This window comes from Neurospora hispaniola (assembly GCF_033458365.1).
Source record: "Neurospora hispaniola strain FGSC 10403 chromosome Unknown B0T23scaffold_12, whole genome shotgun sequence".
Taxonomy (NCBI): Eukaryota; Fungi; Ascomycota; class Sordariomycetes; order Sordariales; family Sordariaceae; genus Neurospora; species Neurospora hispaniola.
This window is the reverse complement of record NW_026944417.1, coordinates 314,989-332,296: the sequence shown is the minus strand read 5'-3', so window position 1 is coordinate 332,296 and position 17,308 is coordinate 314,989. Positions and strand designations below refer to the sequence as shown.

At 52.1% G+C, this 17,308-nt stretch overlaps 7 protein-coding genes across 7 annotated transcripts; 4 read left to right on the top strand and 3 right to left on the bottom strand.

Moving 5' to 3' along the window:
* Window positions 1-385: 385 nt before the first annotated feature.
* Window positions 386-2,465, top strand: B0T23DRAFT_327555 (Alpha/Beta hydrolase protein; the record flags this gene model as incomplete). The annotated part of the gene is made up of 2 exons (XM_062835628.1): window positions 386-1,436; window positions 1,504-2,465. 2 exons carry the CDS (start codon window positions 386-388, stop codon window positions 2,463-2,465), a joined length of 2,013 nt encoding a protein of 670 aa, XP_062688012.1.
* A 2,608-nt stretch (window positions 2,466-5,073) lies between these two features.
* B0T23DRAFT_53319 (uncharacterized protein) lies at window positions 5,074-6,201 on the top strand. Its single transcript, XM_062841415.1, has 3 exons — window positions 5,074-5,403; window positions 5,462-5,694; window positions 5,771-6,201. Exons 1-3 carry the CDS (start codon window positions 5,169-5,171, stop codon window positions 6,113-6,115), a joined length of 813 nt encoding a protein of 270 aa, XP_062688011.1. The 5' UTR covers window positions 5,074-5,168; the 3' UTR covers window positions 6,116-6,201.
* Window positions 6,053-7,769, top strand: B0T23DRAFT_436932 (uncharacterized protein). Its single transcript, XM_062840596.1, has 2 exons — window positions 6,053-6,465; window positions 6,798-7,769. The coding sequence occupies exons 1-2, from the start codon at window positions 6,288-6,290 to the stop codon at window positions 7,694-7,696; spliced, it is 1,077 nt and encodes a 358-aa protein (XP_062688010.1). The 5' UTR covers window positions 6,053-6,287; the 3' UTR covers window positions 7,697-7,769.
* Window positions 7,770-9,917: 2,148 nt separating this feature from the next.
* B0T23DRAFT_367959 (uncharacterized protein) lies at window positions 9,918-12,816 on the bottom strand. Its single transcript, XM_062836430.1, has 2 exons — window positions 11,771-12,816; window positions 9,918-11,699 (listed from the first exon to the last, which is right to left on the bottom strand). Exons 1-2 carry the CDS (start codon window positions 12,536-12,538, stop codon window positions 10,395-10,397), a joined length of 2,073 nt encoding a protein of 690 aa, XP_062688009.1. The 5' UTR covers window positions 12,539-12,816; the 3' UTR covers window positions 9,918-10,394.
* Window positions 12,817-14,665: 1,849 nt separating this feature from the next.
* B0T23DRAFT_436926 (uncharacterized protein) lies at window positions 14,666-15,460 on the top strand. Its single transcript, XM_062840595.1, has 3 exons — window positions 14,666-14,879; window positions 15,021-15,130; window positions 15,174-15,460. The coding sequence occupies exons 1-3, from the start codon at window positions 14,749-14,751 to the stop codon at window positions 15,347-15,349; spliced, it is 417 nt and encodes a 138-aa protein (XP_062688008.1). The 5' UTR covers window positions 14,666-14,748; the 3' UTR covers window positions 15,350-15,460.
* A 218-nt stretch (window positions 15,461-15,678) lies between these two features.
* B0T23DRAFT_433284 (uncharacterized protein) lies at window positions 15,679-16,203 on the bottom strand (the record flags this gene model as incomplete). The annotated part of the gene is made up of 1 exon (XM_062840434.1): window positions 15,679-16,203. One exon carries the CDS (start codon window positions 16,201-16,203, stop codon window positions 15,679-15,681), a length of 525 nt encoding a protein of 174 aa, XP_062688007.1.
* Window positions 16,204-16,242: 39 nt separating this feature from the next.
* B0T23DRAFT_327648 (uncharacterized protein) lies at window positions 16,243-16,764 on the bottom strand (the record flags this gene model as incomplete). The annotated part of the gene is made up of 1 exon (XM_062835633.1): window positions 16,243-16,764. The coding sequence occupies one exon, from the start codon at window positions 16,762-16,764 to the stop codon at window positions 16,243-16,245; it is 522 nt and encodes a 173-aa protein (XP_062688006.1).
* Between the last annotated feature and the right edge of the window lie 544 nt (window positions 16,765-17,308).

The window sequence follows — 17,308 nt, the reverse complement described above, 5'->3', positions numbered from 1 at the left end:
TCAGTCTAGTACTTGCCTTGAAGGGTCAATGACTAACACTTCCCCGCAGTTAATCCCACTTGAGTTACTGCCGTTGGTGCCGCCGGACCTCTCCTCCATCGATTCGTGTTCCCTTCATTCGCCCTGACAGTCGTTTACGATTGACGCGCGAACCCCTCTTACTCGTTCCTTCTTTGACACATGTCAATAATATTCCGCGTCTTTAATTGTGGGACAAAGTCAACAAGAGATCTTGTCATCATCACCACTCTCTTGCGCCATCAAGCAAACCACCTGCCAAGAAGCTTGACAGCTTGACAGCTTGAAGCACCTCAATGCATCCTCACTACCTTCCCTGAAGAACGCCACCACAAGCAACGAACTCAACCAAACCAAAAGAGCCACAATGCTAGCCGCACTCCAACCGCTCCAAGCGGTCCTCCTCGGCCTAGCCGCGGCAACCTCTGCTGTCCTCGCGACAGACACAGCGCCCATCGTCAAAGACCCCATCAACAACCTCTCCTACAAGGGCACCATCACCACCGTCGGACCCAAATCGTCAGAAACCACCACCAAGATCGAACACTTTCTCAACATCCGCTTCGCCGAGGCCCCCCGCTTCTCCCCTCCTACCCCCTTTCTCCCCTCTTCCGGGAGCACCATCGACGCCACCTCTCCCGGTCCAGCATGTCCCCAACTTCTCCCCGCCATCCCTCCCTTCTTCTCCATGACTGACGAGATCAGCGAAGATTGTCTCAACCTGCGCATCTCCCGCCCTGCAGGCACCACGGCAGACGCCAAGCTGCCAGTGGTCGTGCACCTCCATGGCGGCGGGGTAGTCAAAGGGTCGGCGTATGATCCTCACTTCAACCCTGATAAGCTGTTGGCGTTGAGTGTGGAGATGGGCGAGCCGGTGATTTATGTCGCTATCAATTATCGACTTACCATCTTTGGGTTCCCGCGACTTCCTTTGCTCAAGGAGCAGAAGTCCCTGAATCTGGGGATGCGCGACCAAAGGGCGGCGCTGGAATGGGTTAGAGATCACATTGCCCATTTCGGCGGAGACCCGGAAAGGGTTACCGCGTTTGGGTTGAGCGCTGGCGGGACGTTTACGAGTTTGCAGATGGTTGCGTACGGAGGAGCCAAGGGTGCGCCGTTCACGAGGGCGTGGATGATGAGTGGACCGCCGGGGACGGCGCTGAATATGACGAGTGAGGAGACGGAGAAGCACACGAGGATGGTTGCCGAGCGGGTGGGTTGTGATGTCGAGAAGGGGGACGAGGAGGTGTTGGAGTGTATGAGGAAGGTGCCTATGGATGAGCTGACGGAGAAGGCGATGGCGTACTCGATTGAGAATCACCCGCCTGCTGGCTTGTTTACTTTTATTCCGTCCATTGATGATGACTTTATCCCGGACCGGCAATCCGTTCTCTACCAGTCTGGCAAATTCGTCAAGGGTACGTTTCCATTCTTTTCTCTCTCTTTTTTTCCCTCTCGCGTCCGTCACTAACATCTCATGTGAAGGCATCCCCACAATCCTCGGTTGGGCCCAAGACGACGGTGCCACCAACGCCGGCCCAGCGCACCTCTTTACCTCTGAAGAATCCATGATCCCCGCCTTCCACGCCTTCACCGGCCCTTCCTCACTCACTCCCTCCGACATCTCCACCCTCTTCTCTCTGTACCCCGAATCCGACTTCACCCCGGAATACCTCTCTTACCTCGCTCGCAAATCCGCTGACGACCCCGAAGCACCCATCCACTACTTCCGCATCTCGCGCATGTTGCGCGACCTGCTCTTCACCTGCTCCTCTATTGACTTTGGGTACCATGTCTCCCGCGCTTCATACGCCGAGGACCCCGACAACTTTGCGGGAGTGAGACTGTACACGCTCAACCAAAGTATGTTGACCCCGCTGTTTAGCAGGGCCGGGATGCCGTATCTGGGCGCGGTGCATGGTAGTGATACCAACTATATCTTTAATGGCGTCTTTCCGGAGTTGGACGACGCTTGTTCAGAGGAGGATAAGGAGTTGGCGAAAGAGATGGCGGGGGCGTTTGTGAGGTTTGCTGCGACGGGGGATCCGAGTTCTAGTTCCAAGGACAACCAGAAAGAGGGAGAAGAAGGGTGGGAGTGGCCCGAGGCGTTTGGCGGGCCTGAACTTGAAGATGGGGTTGCCGCCAAAGGGCTGGAAGAACTACGGGGTCTGAATGTGCATGTTATTGGTGGGCCGGTGGGGACGGGAAGCTGTAAGGTCAGACATCATGGACTTGTTGAGGGCCAGGAGGATCTAGGGAGCATGCAGAAGCCGATGATGGGAGAGGGAGTGGAGTATGGGGAGATGGGTGAGAAGGATGAAGCCGAAGAGGCAGCGGCTAAAAACCCGGAACAGGTGAGGAAAAAGAGGGCGGCGCTGATGGAAAGGGAGAAGTTGCTTAAGCGGTGTGCGTTCATCCAGACTCTGAACGAGAAGCTTGGTGTTTGAGTTTGTTATGGTGCCGAGTTGAGCTACAAATTGGTTAGAGACGGGGTCTGGAACATGGCAATAAACAAGTATAGTGCCGTATCCGGGCAGGAGGGATACAGCAGGCTAAGGATAGAAATAGCGACACGGAAGTAGAATTCAACATGGAAGATGCAGGCAATTCGAGTGGGTGTATGTTCACCGAATGTTGACTGTTGACAGGCATCACACACGGCTGTTTGTGTGTTCGTTGCTATGTACGTCTGGCCAAGAGATGCCGCTCATTCTTCGTGGAGTACAAGCTACAGTCGAGAGACTTGGGAGAAAGGGCGTTGGGATTTGGGGATGCGATACACTAAAGGGCGCTCTCTTTCTCCAGCCCAATGTCCTTAAACATCATCAAGAGTCGCTGATATAGGATGTTACACCGAGGTTTGGTACCACCAGCCAGGTGACCGGTCTCAAGAGCTAGCTGTCTCTTGGGGTACAAACGCGCCGTGAATGGCTTCCGATTCGGTGTACTGGCATGGATAGGTGACGCCGCAGAGGAGTTTGGACATATGATTGATGGAACAAAAGCGAAGTTCACGGCAATGTGGGAGTGTTGGTACTGTGCAAAACCTCGTTGAACCGTGGAGCAACGTCGATATATGCGCACTCGGCGCTTGGCTGTCTGTCGTTGGTGAGTGTACGAACCTGTGCAATGTGTGTCAGCGAGCCTTGCCGGCAAAACTTTCTTGGTCTTGATCCCAGTGTGGTTGGAGGGTAGGTAGCTTTGGTCAAGCCGGGGTGAACACTACCGAAAGGAGTTAACATTGAAGAAGCGGAACTTCGTTGTGATGGCAGAGGATGGAAAGCAACTAGGAGGCACAGTCAGCATTGCATGTCGGTAGTTCTCCGAGCGGCTGCAGTCATAAGCCACCATCGGACCACTGCCGTGAAGTTGCCTCCTTTGCTTCGCTTATGCTGACTGGCGGTGGTTGTAAAGGGGGCAGTTATAACGACCAAAATGTTTACTGTGATGACAGTACCTGGAACTACGAGTCCCCTGCTGGCGTGAATCCTGTTAGGCGCTTATCAGCACAAGTACCGCGAGGTGATGCAGATACCTCTAACTTCCGACGTTTTTGCCAATCGGGTCTGACCATGCTCTTTGGCCTTGCTTTCTTACACTCAGCTCGTATATCTTTTGGTCTGAAGTCATCGCCAGTGCTGTTGTGACTTTTCTCCGTCCTGGCTTCATCTCTTCTTCTTCAGGCACTCCTCCAACGCTGGCAGCTCCCAAACGCCCCTCACCTTGAGCACCCTCAAAGCCGAATTAGCAGTCCAAGCGTTGCAAACATGAAGACTGCCACGCTATTTGCCTTGCTTGCGGCGTCAGTCGTTTCAGTGTTTGCTGCTCCCATCTCGTCTCCAGGTAAGGAACCCTCAACGAGACTTTCACGAGCTTTGTGACTGACGAGTGGACCACCGCAGATGTTGCTCAAGCCATACGACGAGATGGGCGGGGGACAGAGTTTGACACAGACCTCTGTCTTCTCAAGAAGCGGATGGGGGTAATTGGCGAGGGGATTGACAATTGCGACATGTAAGGAGGATCTAGTTATTGGAGCGGCATTGCAGTGATTTTTTTTTTTTCGGATGGATGGATGTCGGGTCCGAGGAGCCTGGAGGAAGAGGGGTGGGTGTCCTGTGACACAAGGGCAGCAATGCCCTGGTGGGGGACAAGCCTGTTCCTTCCGAAACAGTGCTGTTTCCCCGGGTTGGGTGTGATTTAAGGCAGGCACGGAAGGATCCGAGAATAGCAATCCCATTGTAACTTCCGAAAGGGCTGACCTGATGAGCGGGACAAGACTGGACGGCTTTGGGTACCAAGGGAAGGTCCATAGGTCTGCGTGCAATCAATTGAACGAGACTTGATCCGTTCGGGTTGAGGTTGGTTCGCTATCTAACTGCGCCGCAAAGATAGACAAGTTCGCCCAGACGCCATTCCAGGCTGCCTTGCTCGGTACCGTCCACAACGTCTGACGCCCCCAACTCAAGCCCCGGTACTTCCATACAATAATTGTGTCTAGCCCTACAGCGCCAAGAAGCTGGTTCGGTTCCTCAGCCATAGTGAAGAGCCGCCGTTGATTGCGGTCCGGCAGATCAGCGCCCACCTCTTCCGTTCGTCGCATAGGCGCTTGTGACGGATCCTTCTACTGTTCAAGGACAAGATTATCGGCATGGCTTACGCCACCAACAGACCTAATGCCTCCCCCGGTAGCATCGTATGATATGCTTACACTACAGAGATGGAGCCCATGGGCCAATAGCTGCGCTTATCCATCAGTATTGTAGCGTCTACTTTCATAATTCTAGCACTAAATACTGGTCCTTCTTCCGATACTGTGCGGTTGGTCTTCAAGCGCCTATTGACAAGGATGAAGGGGGAAAAGGATCATGGAATGCATTGTACTCCACACAACCACTTGCTGCTTGTTTCCAACATAAGTTGTCGTCTTTCTGATTCTGGTTCAAGGGTACCAACTTAATGCCAAGGGAGAAGTGCCTTGACGCAGTGCCGGCAGTTTCGCTCGGTTAACACCACTCCCATGCTATGGGTGTCTGCTTCTTCCTCTGATACTCCTCTTCCACTCAGCTATTGTACCTCTAGATTCTGCTTAGCCCTGCGACGGTTGTTCAAGTTTCTGTGACGAGGTTCTCATCTCCAGAAACTCCATCATGGAGCCATTGATCACAGACGAAAAGCCCCGATATGCTCGTCTACATGGCGATGATGAGAACATCCCCGAAAATCCAGAGGCACTAGCTCTGGTTCAGAAATGGAAACGAAGTTTTTACATCCTTCTCGCTTCCTCTCTTTCTGTCATATCCATTCTCTTTGGAGTCGGAATCTACAGCATCTTGTCATTGCAAGATTGTTCACCATCAAAGCCTGGAGCTGTAATACCGTATTGCAAGTTCAACCCATCTCGACATGTCTTTTTTTCTATATTTACTAACATGATTCACAGCGCCGGCCCCAGTCAAATACGTCAACAAATGGCTAACCGGTGACCCGGACACCAAAAAGTTCATGGGCAAACCTCGTCCTGAACTCGACCAAGCATGGCACGACCTCCTTGACAGCACTCTGATCAGGTACTCTGCCGATGAGCTCTTCCTCGCCAACAATGCTACCTCCGTCCAGCACAAAGATGGTGGCTTCGTCGGTGGGCTGGGTATTTCCCATTCTTTGCATTGCCTTGTAAGCGGCCCCCTTGTCTGTTTCTCGTCGAGTGTTGACGATCGCACCTCGGCACGACTAACACCGCGCTTGAAAGAAACGACTGAAGCAATACATTCACCCAGAGTACTACTACAACCATGAGACGCAAGACTGGGATGAGCTCTACTCACATGCCGACCACTGTCTCGAGTCTTTGCGTCAGGAAATCCTGTGTAACGCCGATGTGAACATCTACACATTGAAGTGGACGCCGCACAGCCGATTCAAGCCTACGGTAAAAGTGCCGCAGCCGCATGCCTGTGTCGACTGGGAGGCCCTCCATGACTGGATGAAGGGAAGACAGGCTAGGTTGGAGGACATGGTTGGTCCGCCCGACAGCTTGTTTGAGGGAAAGGACTCCAAGAAGAAAGAAAGTGCAAAGAGTGCGCAAGAAGGGTAAAGGAAGGGGGATTGGGAAGCGAAAGAGGAAAGTAAAAGGGAGTGAAATTACATTGCAACGAAGACAATGATCGAATATTCTCTGGCATAGCAAAGGCAGTCCGAACAGACACTGAACCCTCTTTGAACCCGGGGTATGCCATGAAGAATATCCCCCCGTTGTATCACGATGAATGATTGACAAAAAGGCAAGCAGTCTTTTCGCCAGTACCATATCAGTGATGTTTACAATCTTTTCTTGGATGTATTCTGCTTATTTGTCCAAAGTTTGGAGTGTCCTCTCTCTCATGTTGGTTCCGCCCACACATGAAGAAGGAACGAGCCTCGCAGCACGACTCTCGTACGAACAAGGTACGCACCGCGTCACCATTTTTAGAAATTACAACGGGTCAGGTGTGTTAGATCAATGGCCATGATCACTCACCCACCCACACCAAGTCGTGCAAGCAGTTCATCCTTTATTGCTCTCTGGCAACGAATCTTCGTAACACGCACCTAAAGCCATCATCACTTCGCATCGACAAGCCCAAGCACATTGTAAACGACATCCATATTTTGCATTCAATAACCAAACCTTCCCTTACTCTCGGTATTCTACCCTCCTTGCTACCCTGCCCATTGCCTACTGTGTTACTCACCCCTTCTCTTCCTCCAGATCTGCTAACAATGAAGTCCATCCACAGCAATGTCCGCAAACGATTACTACACCAACTCCAGCTACTCATCCTCGGGCCCCGGCCATCAACAGCCGTCGTCCTTCGACAACCAACAGATATCCAACCAGCAGCAGCACAGCTCGCATAGCTACCCTCCCCAAGGCCAAGCTCACCTCCACTCCTACGACAACCACCTCCAACTCCAAGACCATGCCGCCGCCGGTCGTCGCCGCAGCTCCGCCATCTCCATTCCTGCCGGTGCCGCAGACGTCAGCTTGAACCCCCATCTTGCTCAGGGTTTCCTACACCACGAATTAGTCCCAAACAACGACACCCCCGCCACCCATAGTGGTACCTCTTCCGTTCAACAACATGGTCATCCTACCACTAGCCATTTCTGTCCCGTTGGTAAGGAGTCAAACAACATCTCCCACGGCCCCAACGCTCCCAACGATCCCACCACTCCCCATAACCCAGACGGCCACACAGGCCCAGACGGCGAAAGGGGCCTAGGCGCCACCCTCGTCGGCGGCGCAAGCGGGCACTTCCTCGCTAAACAACTCGGTCACGGCGGCAGCCATCACCACGGCGCGCTTGGGACCACTGCGGGAGCAGTAGCTGCTAATCTCCTGGAGCACAAGTTGAAGAAGAACCATGATCAGAAGAACCATCACCACCAGACTCAGCATGTCCATGATTTGGGACATGGACATGGCGGCGGTGGAGGAGGATTGAGTGGGATGTTTGGTGGTGGTGGTGGTGGTGGCGGTGGTAAGCATCCTACTCTTCAACAACAGGCACAGGAGCATCATTACCCGGAGACGCATGCTGGATCTGTGGGATATGGACATGGTCATGGAAAGGAGCATGAAGGCGTGAGCCAGGGACATCATGAGCATGGGAAGCATGGGAAGTGGGGGCATTAGTCGTTGGAATACTAAAGAAAAACTTTCTGGACAAGCCCGTTAGTGAGTAGCTGCTGTCTTGTTTGCATCACTTGCCCACCTTGATACCTGTTTTTGGCTTATCCTTGGTGTACTGTATCGATTGTGATAGTCCTAAGTCAGTAGACAAACAAACCTACGTGAAACGAAACTTGATGACAACTTGCCATATTACCTGCAAGGGAATCAAGCACAGGACTCTCGCATGCTTCGAATCACGTTATGCCTATAGAACTTTATATGCTAGGCAAGTTACCCCAACAATAATCACTCGACCAATTTGATCCCAATTTTCCACACGTCCGCTGCAAGTACTTGCCCCCATGGTTGGAGCGCATCCTTACGCACGCTCTTGTCAACAACCTCGCTGGCCAACTTGGCACCACCAAGAAGAAAGCCAAGGGGGAAAAGGGTAACGCTATCACACTACTCGACACACAAAAGTCCCGACGCAAGTCAGAGCGGGAGGGTGCCCACGCAAACCCGGACATCTTTTCCGTCCCCGAACTCTCAAGCCCCCTTCGTCGGCGGCCGTCGCACCCCTCGACAAAGCCGACTGGTAATTCTGCCTGGCTCTCCAAGCCCTCGGCATCCACCATATCGCCATCCAGCGTCTTCACCCTCCTTCTCTCACGAGCCCCTGCATCCTATCCTGGCTCTCATAACCAATGCGGGAGCGTCGGGGGTGAAAGAAAAAAAAGAGAAAAAGGTCAGAAAATACAAAAAAAAAATACTTACTTCGCTGGGAAACCGCTTGGTGAAAACCCAGATCCCACTTGGGATTTCGCTGTTGGTTAGTAATGCTCGCTATGGGTTAGTACGCTGTTGGTTAGTGATACTCGCTCTTTCGCTATGGGTTAGTACGCTGCTGGTTAGTAATACTCGCTCTTTCGCTGTTGGTTAGTATGTTCGCTCGTTTCGCTCGTTTCGCTCGTTCGCTCGTTTCGCTAGGATACTAATTTTCGCTGTAGATAAGTTATATTCGCTATGGAAGAGGAAGCTACGCTATGATGAGAACTCACCATGGGAGAGTGCCCAGGACTTGCCCGGACAGCTCTCCCATAGCAATGGGATGAAAACTCCGTCGTGCTTGCCCTCGACATGGGATCGAACGAGTGACCTTGCGGTCGGTAGCCGAAAGTGGGGCGTCACATGGAGCCGCTAAGGTATGTAACCACATTGGCTGGTTGTTATTTATGACTACCATCGACCTAACCTATATAGGACTAGTCGTGTCCGAATCCTTCCTTCCGTCGCAACGTCTCGGCCCCGCATCCCTGGTCCGATGTACCTCTGTACCTCCACCATCTCAATTGCTGACGACCTCAATTGCCAAGACCCTCGATTGCCAACAACCAACCAACCTCTTGGGTTTTACCAAGCAATGAGAAAGTTGACGAGAAAGAAGAACTCATTGATGTTTTTGCAACTCAGCGCACCATCGCAAAAAGAACGTTTCTTGAGTTGAACGCATCGCTACGAGCGAAAACGCTGTCATGAGTTCAAAATGAGATATATATATATATAAAAAAAATACAAGAAAAAAAAAAAAAAAAAAAGGGAAAGGAAAGAAAGAAAGAAAGGACGAGGAAGGGCTGGACCGTGTAAACTCCCACATGCTTGGTCGTTTCTGCACCGCAAAACTGGATAATGACCCCCATGGGCCCCAGAGCCACAGACAACTAACCACCAAGGGGCATGAAAGTAGTGAAAACATAAGGTCGCAGAGGCAAGGCAATAATGGAAGAAGAACGCTGTTTGAAAGGAGGGAAACAAAGACGCTGGAGTTATGTGATGAGGATTTGTGCATGAAAAAAAGAGGAGAAGCAATGAACAGAAGGGAACGTCGCGTGGATGATGGTGATGTAAAACATTTGCAAAGAAAAAAACGAAATAGAAAGAAAAGCAGGAAAAAAAAAAAAAAAAAAAAAAGAAAGAGAAAAAGAAAATGAAAGCAAACCATGGGGGGAGGCTTGGTTTTAGATTTCCTGGCTGGCCCGTGCATCACGGAACAGCCACCACTCCTGCCAAAGTTGGTACGTTCTTGCGCTGCAGTGGTTTTCTTGCGTTCAGGGACGCAACATACAACATGCAAGAATGACCAGCGCCACGGTCCACCATCACATGCCATTAGGAGAACATAACGGATTCTTGTACAATCTCTGGAACACCAACATTTTGTAGCAGTTGATACCAGGAGAGAAGGCAGTTCCTGTATATCGAGACAAGATCTCCTCTTGCCTGTTGATTCATCTCCCCACATGTTCGGTTTGATCTCCATGATAAATAGCCTGAAGCAAATTCGCTTGTTATAGCTTGACGTCTGCCACAGCCGGTCTTCAAAACCACTGGCCTTTATGCCCGGTCAACATTCCCCAATCAATGATGCTTCGTGACGAAAACCATAAATCACTGCTCCGAGAGCGATTAACGAATGTTGCTGCAATGCGTCGATGTCCACATGGCTAGAAAATACCTAGCAAACAATGACCTCCACTCTTTTCGAAGCCTAATCGCGCCAAAACCCCCCCGAGTCAAGTCTTTTGATTGACACCCCTTTCCTCTCCATTCCTCGCAAATACTGGCCGTAGACACTGTTGTTTTATACCGATCCCGTCATCTCGTTTGATCCCATCAGTCCATCTGGCATCTGCCTCCCCCAGAACCCTCCCGGATGTTGCTACGCCCGAACGATACCTGCGCCCTCCCGGCGCCCCCTCGATACCGGGATTTGAATCTCACCTTCCGAATCCGAGTCTCCCCTCTCCCGGGCCGCTGCCAGCTCCAACATCCTATCAATGTCCTCGTCTTTCAGGCCCGTGCGTGACGGCCTCGATGGTACCGTCAGCCCCGAGGAGACGGGCATTTGCTTCAACTTTGGTATGGGTGCATGTGCGTGTGCGTGTGCATATTGTTGTAGCTCGCCACCGCCAGCCGCGTGCCCGTTGTATCCTCCTCTCTTCCGCGGCGTGCCTCGCGTATTGTTGTTATTGCTGTACGGCGAAACGCCGTAGGTGCCGTCGTCCATGTCCATAGCGTTGGGAGACTTTTGGAAGCCTACGCGTTTTTGGATGGGCTGAGACTGCGTTTGGTGGGCGCGTGGGTGGTTTGCTGGTCTTGCTGAGGGTAGGCTTTTCCGTGGTTGTGAACTTGGTAAGGCGGTTCGTTGTTGCGGTTGTGCGTGGCCGGATGGCAGAGGTTGTGATGATGACAATGGTGGTTGCGAGGACGAGAGGGGTTGTGATGATGAGGGAAAGCCGTGTTTGAGGTTGGCAGAGTTACCGGGACTACTCATGAAGAGTAACGATTCTATGGCGTCTTGTTCCCGGACGTTCTGATGTGGAGGATAAAGTGGCGGCTCCATTAGCGATGTGCGATGATGGTGTGTCGATAGGTAAGGACTCGGTTGCCCAACTGTGTTGGGCCCTTGTTGAGGTGGTGGCTGGTGGTTAATAGCAAGAAAAGCCTGTGTGTTTCGTGGCACTGAATTGCGTCGAGGATGTTGGAATTGCTGCCGTGTTGGCTGAATAGGGGCGGGGGGAGCAAGAGTAACTGAAGGAATTGGCTCGGCTTGTTGGGTTGGGCTATAACGAGGAGCAAAGTGGCCTGACTCTCGCGCATAAGAACTCTCGACCAGCCGCCCTTGACTATGCTGTTGCTGCTGCTGTTGTTGTTGTTGTGATGCTGACGGATGTGGTTGCGAACCCGACGGGTACTGCTGAGACCCTGATGGATATTGCTGGGATGATGTTGGGTACTGTTGAGAGTTGGGGGGAACCGTGCTGGCGTGGCTACCTATGCGTTGGAGGTTCGAGAGCTGTGGGCTGGCGGACGACCCGTTCCTCATATGTACAGTGGAATTGCTCGAGGTAGGGGAAGCAGCACGGGAAGCCAGCGACTCGACTTGGTCAATCGAGTGAGATTGCCATCCATTGTTGACCTTTACCATTGCGTATGAAAGACGAGTCTTGAGCTCGGCAGAGAGCTGTAACAAAGGTGGTGTTAGCAATGAAAGCAAGACTACCCCATGGGTAAGGATCCAACCAAAAGACTCACCTCTCCCAGTCGGCTGGTGGCAGTAGAAGCCATACTGACGGCGCTTGTGTTTCTTGTGTGACTGGCGGTGCCTGCGGGAGATAGACTGGGCCTTTCGTATGTGGGCTTGACCATTCCGTCAGCCATGCGCTTCCTTGACAAGGCAATTCCATTCTCGGGTATCCTCTCCTGCGCGGCAGCAATCTGGGAGAGCTGCAGCAGCTGTGAATCCTGGCTCGAGTCGTGGCTGTTGGGCTTGCTAGGGCTCCGACCACCTTCGCTTGAGGGCGGGGTAAACACCAAGTCAGCGTCGTTGGTGGAACTGGTCGCTTGCGAGACGCTGAGGGAGTGCGGGAGGCGGTGACGCTGGGACGGCGGAGGAGGTTGGAAGCGACTCGAGCTGTCGTAAGGAGCTAAATTGGCATTGACGGCGTTGACCGGAGGGTATTCGGACGGGCGAGGGTCGTAGATACGGGGCACCTCGGGGGCCGGGTGTCGGACGGTGGGATTGGCGGCGGGCTGGTGGGAATGGGGATGCGGATAACTTGGGACGCGATAGTCGGTCGCGTCGTGGGAGCTGGGGGCCGCTGGCCGCGTCGCCTTGTCGCTAGTCGGCGGTAGAGCAGTGGAAGCTTGTCGCATAGTGGCAGCGACCATGGAGCTATGAGGAAGCAAAAGTGTCGAGTCTTTGTCGGCATTGTGAAGCGTCGGCATCGGCGTCGCAATCGCAGTGACACGTCCGGGGTCCAGCGCAGGCAACACCGACGCGGAGGGCGTGTCCGGCCCCATAATGGCGCTTTGGGTAGAACGACAGCGGCCGGGCGGACGAGGGGATCGTGGCGGAGGGCGGCGGGGGAGGCGATAATTCGGGGCAAGCAATTGGAATGCAGTCGTAGGTTGAAGATTGCTTCCTGCGAGATTTGGCGACAAGCGAAAGCGACGAGGAGGGCTCTTCGTTTGGTTGGAAGCTCGGGTAGGTGCCAGGTGCTCTCTCTCCCGCTCTCTGTACAGGCGCTAGTGTTCAGTTGGCGTGCGTTACGCGGTTCGCGACGACGCCCGCAGATGGGCTAACGAACTGGAACCTAACCGCGCTGCCCTGGGCTGTGTGCACTTACACGACTCCGCTTTCTATAGCTGTGCTGTGGACAATATGGTCGCACACTAAGGTATTTAGCGGGTCCCGGGTCCCCACTGCCGCGCGCGCGTGAACTTCTGGCGCTCTTGGCCTCCCCTGTTCTTGCAGTTCTGCACGCTACGGTTCACTGCACGGATCAAATGGTCAGCGACGCTACAGAAAGTGGCCCCACAATCTTCAAGCGTGTGCTGTGATTTGAGACCCAGTTGTTCATATTTCATCTCTGCAATTGGCGCAACGCGTCGCTGCGTCATTTCGCAACTGCAGTCTTCAGTCTCGACTTCCCGTTGTCCAACATCGGGACGAATGATCCATTGTCAAACGCTTCTCTGATCATCATCATTTGCTGATCTGCCCTCGTGATCAATTTCCGCCTTTTATTCCCATCTTGTCTGGGTGACGGCGCCAACAATCGCCAGCAAACACTGCAAGGTGCAGATTGAACGCGAGGTCACGTGTTCCTAACCACACCTGGGACCCGAATGGGGTTCTCTTCACGAACCATGACAAAGGATGTTGGAAACAGTATCGCATTCGGCCTTTGTTTCATCAGTTGACGAGTCAATGCCGCTGCACTTTCACTACATTCTTCCTCTTCATCGAGTTCCTCCTCATCCTATGATACTTCTCCTCTACCTCGTCATACTCGGACTCATCACCAGTTCCGGTCTCCGCCCTTCTAGTCGGTATCTTCTGCTAGCTCCCGGAGTTCGGAGTCTCCACGGGCTGAAAAGGCCTTTGTACTCGTACACAAAGACACGCTACATTGGCCTTTACTGAATCGAAGGAAGTAATCCGTACCTCATTCACGAGCCGCCAACCCTATGTTGTGCTAAAGTGACATTCGTTTATCAGCTTTCTAGGTAGGCAGTGGATGTGACTGTATTTCCAGAAAGAAACCAGAACCTGCAAGATCTATGGGACACAGCAATAGTGCATGCCAGACGAGAGTGCCTCGTGCTAGTCCTTGATGAAGCGTTGAAGATGGTGAAGGCCCTCCAAATCGTGCGTTGACACTGTCCCATTACCCAGTTTATCCCCACCAAAGCGATCTTGTTTGGGGCGATGAAGGATGATGTACTCCATTCCAACCCGTTAGCTCTCGGATCTCCACGCATTTCCTCGCGAACCACGTCTCTCATTCTCAACTACTGAGACCAAAAGACGGAAACATATCAAGGGAATGCAATCTTGGTGTCGGTTTGCAAGGATTCAGGCAAGCCATCCTGACTTTAATGGCGTTTGTTACTTAGTTAATTGAGCCACGTTCACGATGCGCCGATGAACGATCAACGATATACTTGGAGAGATGATCCGTAGTGTAGGGGTCAGGTCGTGATGGAGATAGAAGAAGTCTCGAACAAATTTGTGACTACCTAAGCTTACGCTGACAATCAGGCTTTGTGCGCTATCGGAAGATAGTTACCTCCCAAGTATCTCCAAGAACCTACAAGGCATTACTACCATCCCTCGCTCAAAGACACAGCAGGCTTCTGGAGGGGGTTCACGATCAGTACACTGACCCCAAGGTTAGAGGCCAGAGGATAACTCGCACAAACCGAAACGTCAATATAAGAGCAGCAAAAGCTGTCTTGGACCGGGTACTAACATTCAAGGAGGAAATCTTCTCCGAACGCAAGGCTGTCGTCGCCAATCCAGACGTGCGAACCTTACTTTTTGTCAGCCCTACACCAAGGGCGTTTGCCAAGCATCAAAGAAAGAAAAAAAAAAAAAAAAAAAACATTCCGCCGGCACTACCTGAACTGTCTTCGACTTATCGACTAGCAGCCAGATATCTGGGAGTCTCTGCTCCTCCATAATACCCAGAAACGCCTCCCATGAGCGCTCGTTGAGAACCGCATCGATGTTCCCTGACAATGCCCAGGACGAAGAGACGCAAAAGGGCAAGAGGCTGGCTTTATCGTTACATGTTAGTCCCGGCGGATCTGGAAAGACAACGACGGCAGGCAAGTCAACCAGCCACGGCAATGGCCAGTACGCCATGCTCACTTCGACGGACAGAGGCCGCCTCTGATATTCTGCTCACTTGGACAGTTAAACCGAGACAACTGCCTGGGCCTTGCGTTTGAGGGGTTTCTCAAAGAGTTATCGCACTACGCCACAAAATGGAAATAGCCGAAGAGGAAGGCAGCCGTGCTACTCGATGAAGCTGATGATGTGTTCCCGGAGAAACGCAACGGCACAAAAGGTCACAAGGCCAACCGAAACACCTTGTAGTGTAGTCGGTGCGTATCCTCCGTGTTGGAACCATACTATACCAACTTCTAGTGACGTCTCTCTATACTTACCAACACCCTTCCCAGAAGCATGTCGCGTACTTCTCAGGGATCGTGTTCCTGACCATCAGCGGCGTCCGGTCGTTCGATGCCGCGATGAAGTTTCGCATATACCTTGCGCTGACCTACGGCGACCCGACCTTGAGACTCGGCGGCAACTGTGGTTAAAGTATCTCGAGGCGATTCCGGAGAAGCGAGATCGACGTGGCTACCAACAAGGATATTGAGAAGCTGCATACAGAGAAGCTCAACGGTGAAGTGCTATCGTATGCTGTCGGCACGACATGTATCATTACTCGTTATAAACGACGACCGCTGAGCATTGATCACTTGATGCCTGTCTTCGAATGCGGCAAGAGTTTGGCATGTCTGAGAGAAGATTAAAAAATGAAAAGAACACTTCGATTACACGAGCCTTTGGAAGCCTGGAATACTATCTTCGGTGCCCTGCCTATCAATTGAAATCGATTAATAATAGTGTTTGTGGAACTCCTTCACTAAGTGCGCACTGCCTTTCCCATCGCAGCAGTATACATCTTCTCCAGGGTAGCCAACTTTTCCATCAGAGGCCTAAACCTTGACTGGACCTCTGTGCTCATAGCTGGTCTCTCGTTCAAGATCATCGTCTCCATCTCGGAAACAAGCATCTGCTCCATGGAATCCAACTTCTCCTCTGTAGAATAATAGGGGGACACGTACGCGGGAATACCATGCTCAACAAACAGCTTTTCCAGAGCAGTCAAGTTCGCGACCAGAGACTTGTACTCGAGCGAAAACAGCATGAAATTCTTAGAGGCTTCCTCACCTCCTCCTCCCTCTTTGTCAACTTGGTTCGAAGCAAGCCCTTTCTCCATAGCCGCCAGCTTCTGCTCCACCCCCTTCTCATCCAGTAAAGCATTGTTAATCCGAGCGACAAGCGGTACGAAGACCTCCTTCATGTGCTCCAGCCTATACTCCACCAACTCCAGCGAAGACCTGATCAGAGGAAAGTTATCCGGTGAAAGCGTCTTCGAAGAATCCATTTCCATGTCCACAATCTTCAACCCAGCCAGGATCTCCTTCTAAGATATCCTTCCAGCTTCCTCAGCTTCCTCATCCTCCTCAACATTGTTTCCTCCCTCCTTCTTGTCGCCATCAAGTCTCTTGGCCGGACTCTTCCCCTGTGTATTCCCAATCATGACTCCCTCTCCGCCTTTCTTCACCAACTCATCAGAAGTCATTCTCTCCGTCACCTCAGTATCCTCAGCAACGATAACCCTTTCAGTAACCCGAACTCCCAATTTCTCCTTTGCAAATTCCATCCACTTCTCCCTCTCTGACTTCCATACCTTTGGCTGTCCCAAGCTCATGATCGCAACTTGAACGTGTTCCGAGGTCACAGATCCCGGTTTCAGGCACAGAGGCATCATACCGAGGCGGGAACATATGGAGCAACGGATTAGGTCCATGATGTAGAGGATGCGCTCTTCGGCGGAGAGATCAGGGGTTGGTCCGATTTTTTTGAGGACTTGGGCGTGGGCTTGTTGGTAGATGGAGACCCTGGGTAGGGGGGGGAGGCTGAGGTTAAATTGTGGTTGGGACATGATGGTGTCAGGCCATTTGTGGTGAGTGGTAACAGACAAGTTTGATACTTGGTGGGACTGGTGAAATGAGAGTGTCAGCTTGCGTTTGAATGGATGGATTGGCTGATCTGACTTACTGATTGTTGTCTAAAGTATTCACTGTTCTCCAAAAAAGAAAAAAGAAACCAAAAAAAAAAGCATACGGCTTGATACTAGTATGGGGGAAAAGAGCGAAAGAATCCTGTCATTCTCTGTCGCAGGGAAGCCAACCTTTAAATTAAGTACTGAAAGAGAAGGGCAAAAAAGAACAAGGTGAGCCATGGCTTCCAGGCAACTACCTGTAGGTTGAACCGCACGATGAGTAGGAGCGTTGTCTTTGGATCCCTCGTGCCACTCACAGACACGAGGGATTACCTGGGCAGGTTGAAGTGCGCTGTCCTGGCTGCTTGCACCTGCAGTGTCCTAAAGGGTGATTGCTGGATTCATGGATGTATTGTGATGCTGACGGGAGTAAGGGCGATTGTTACTGAGGTCCGTTGCCATCAGGAAATCAAGTTCGTTGTTG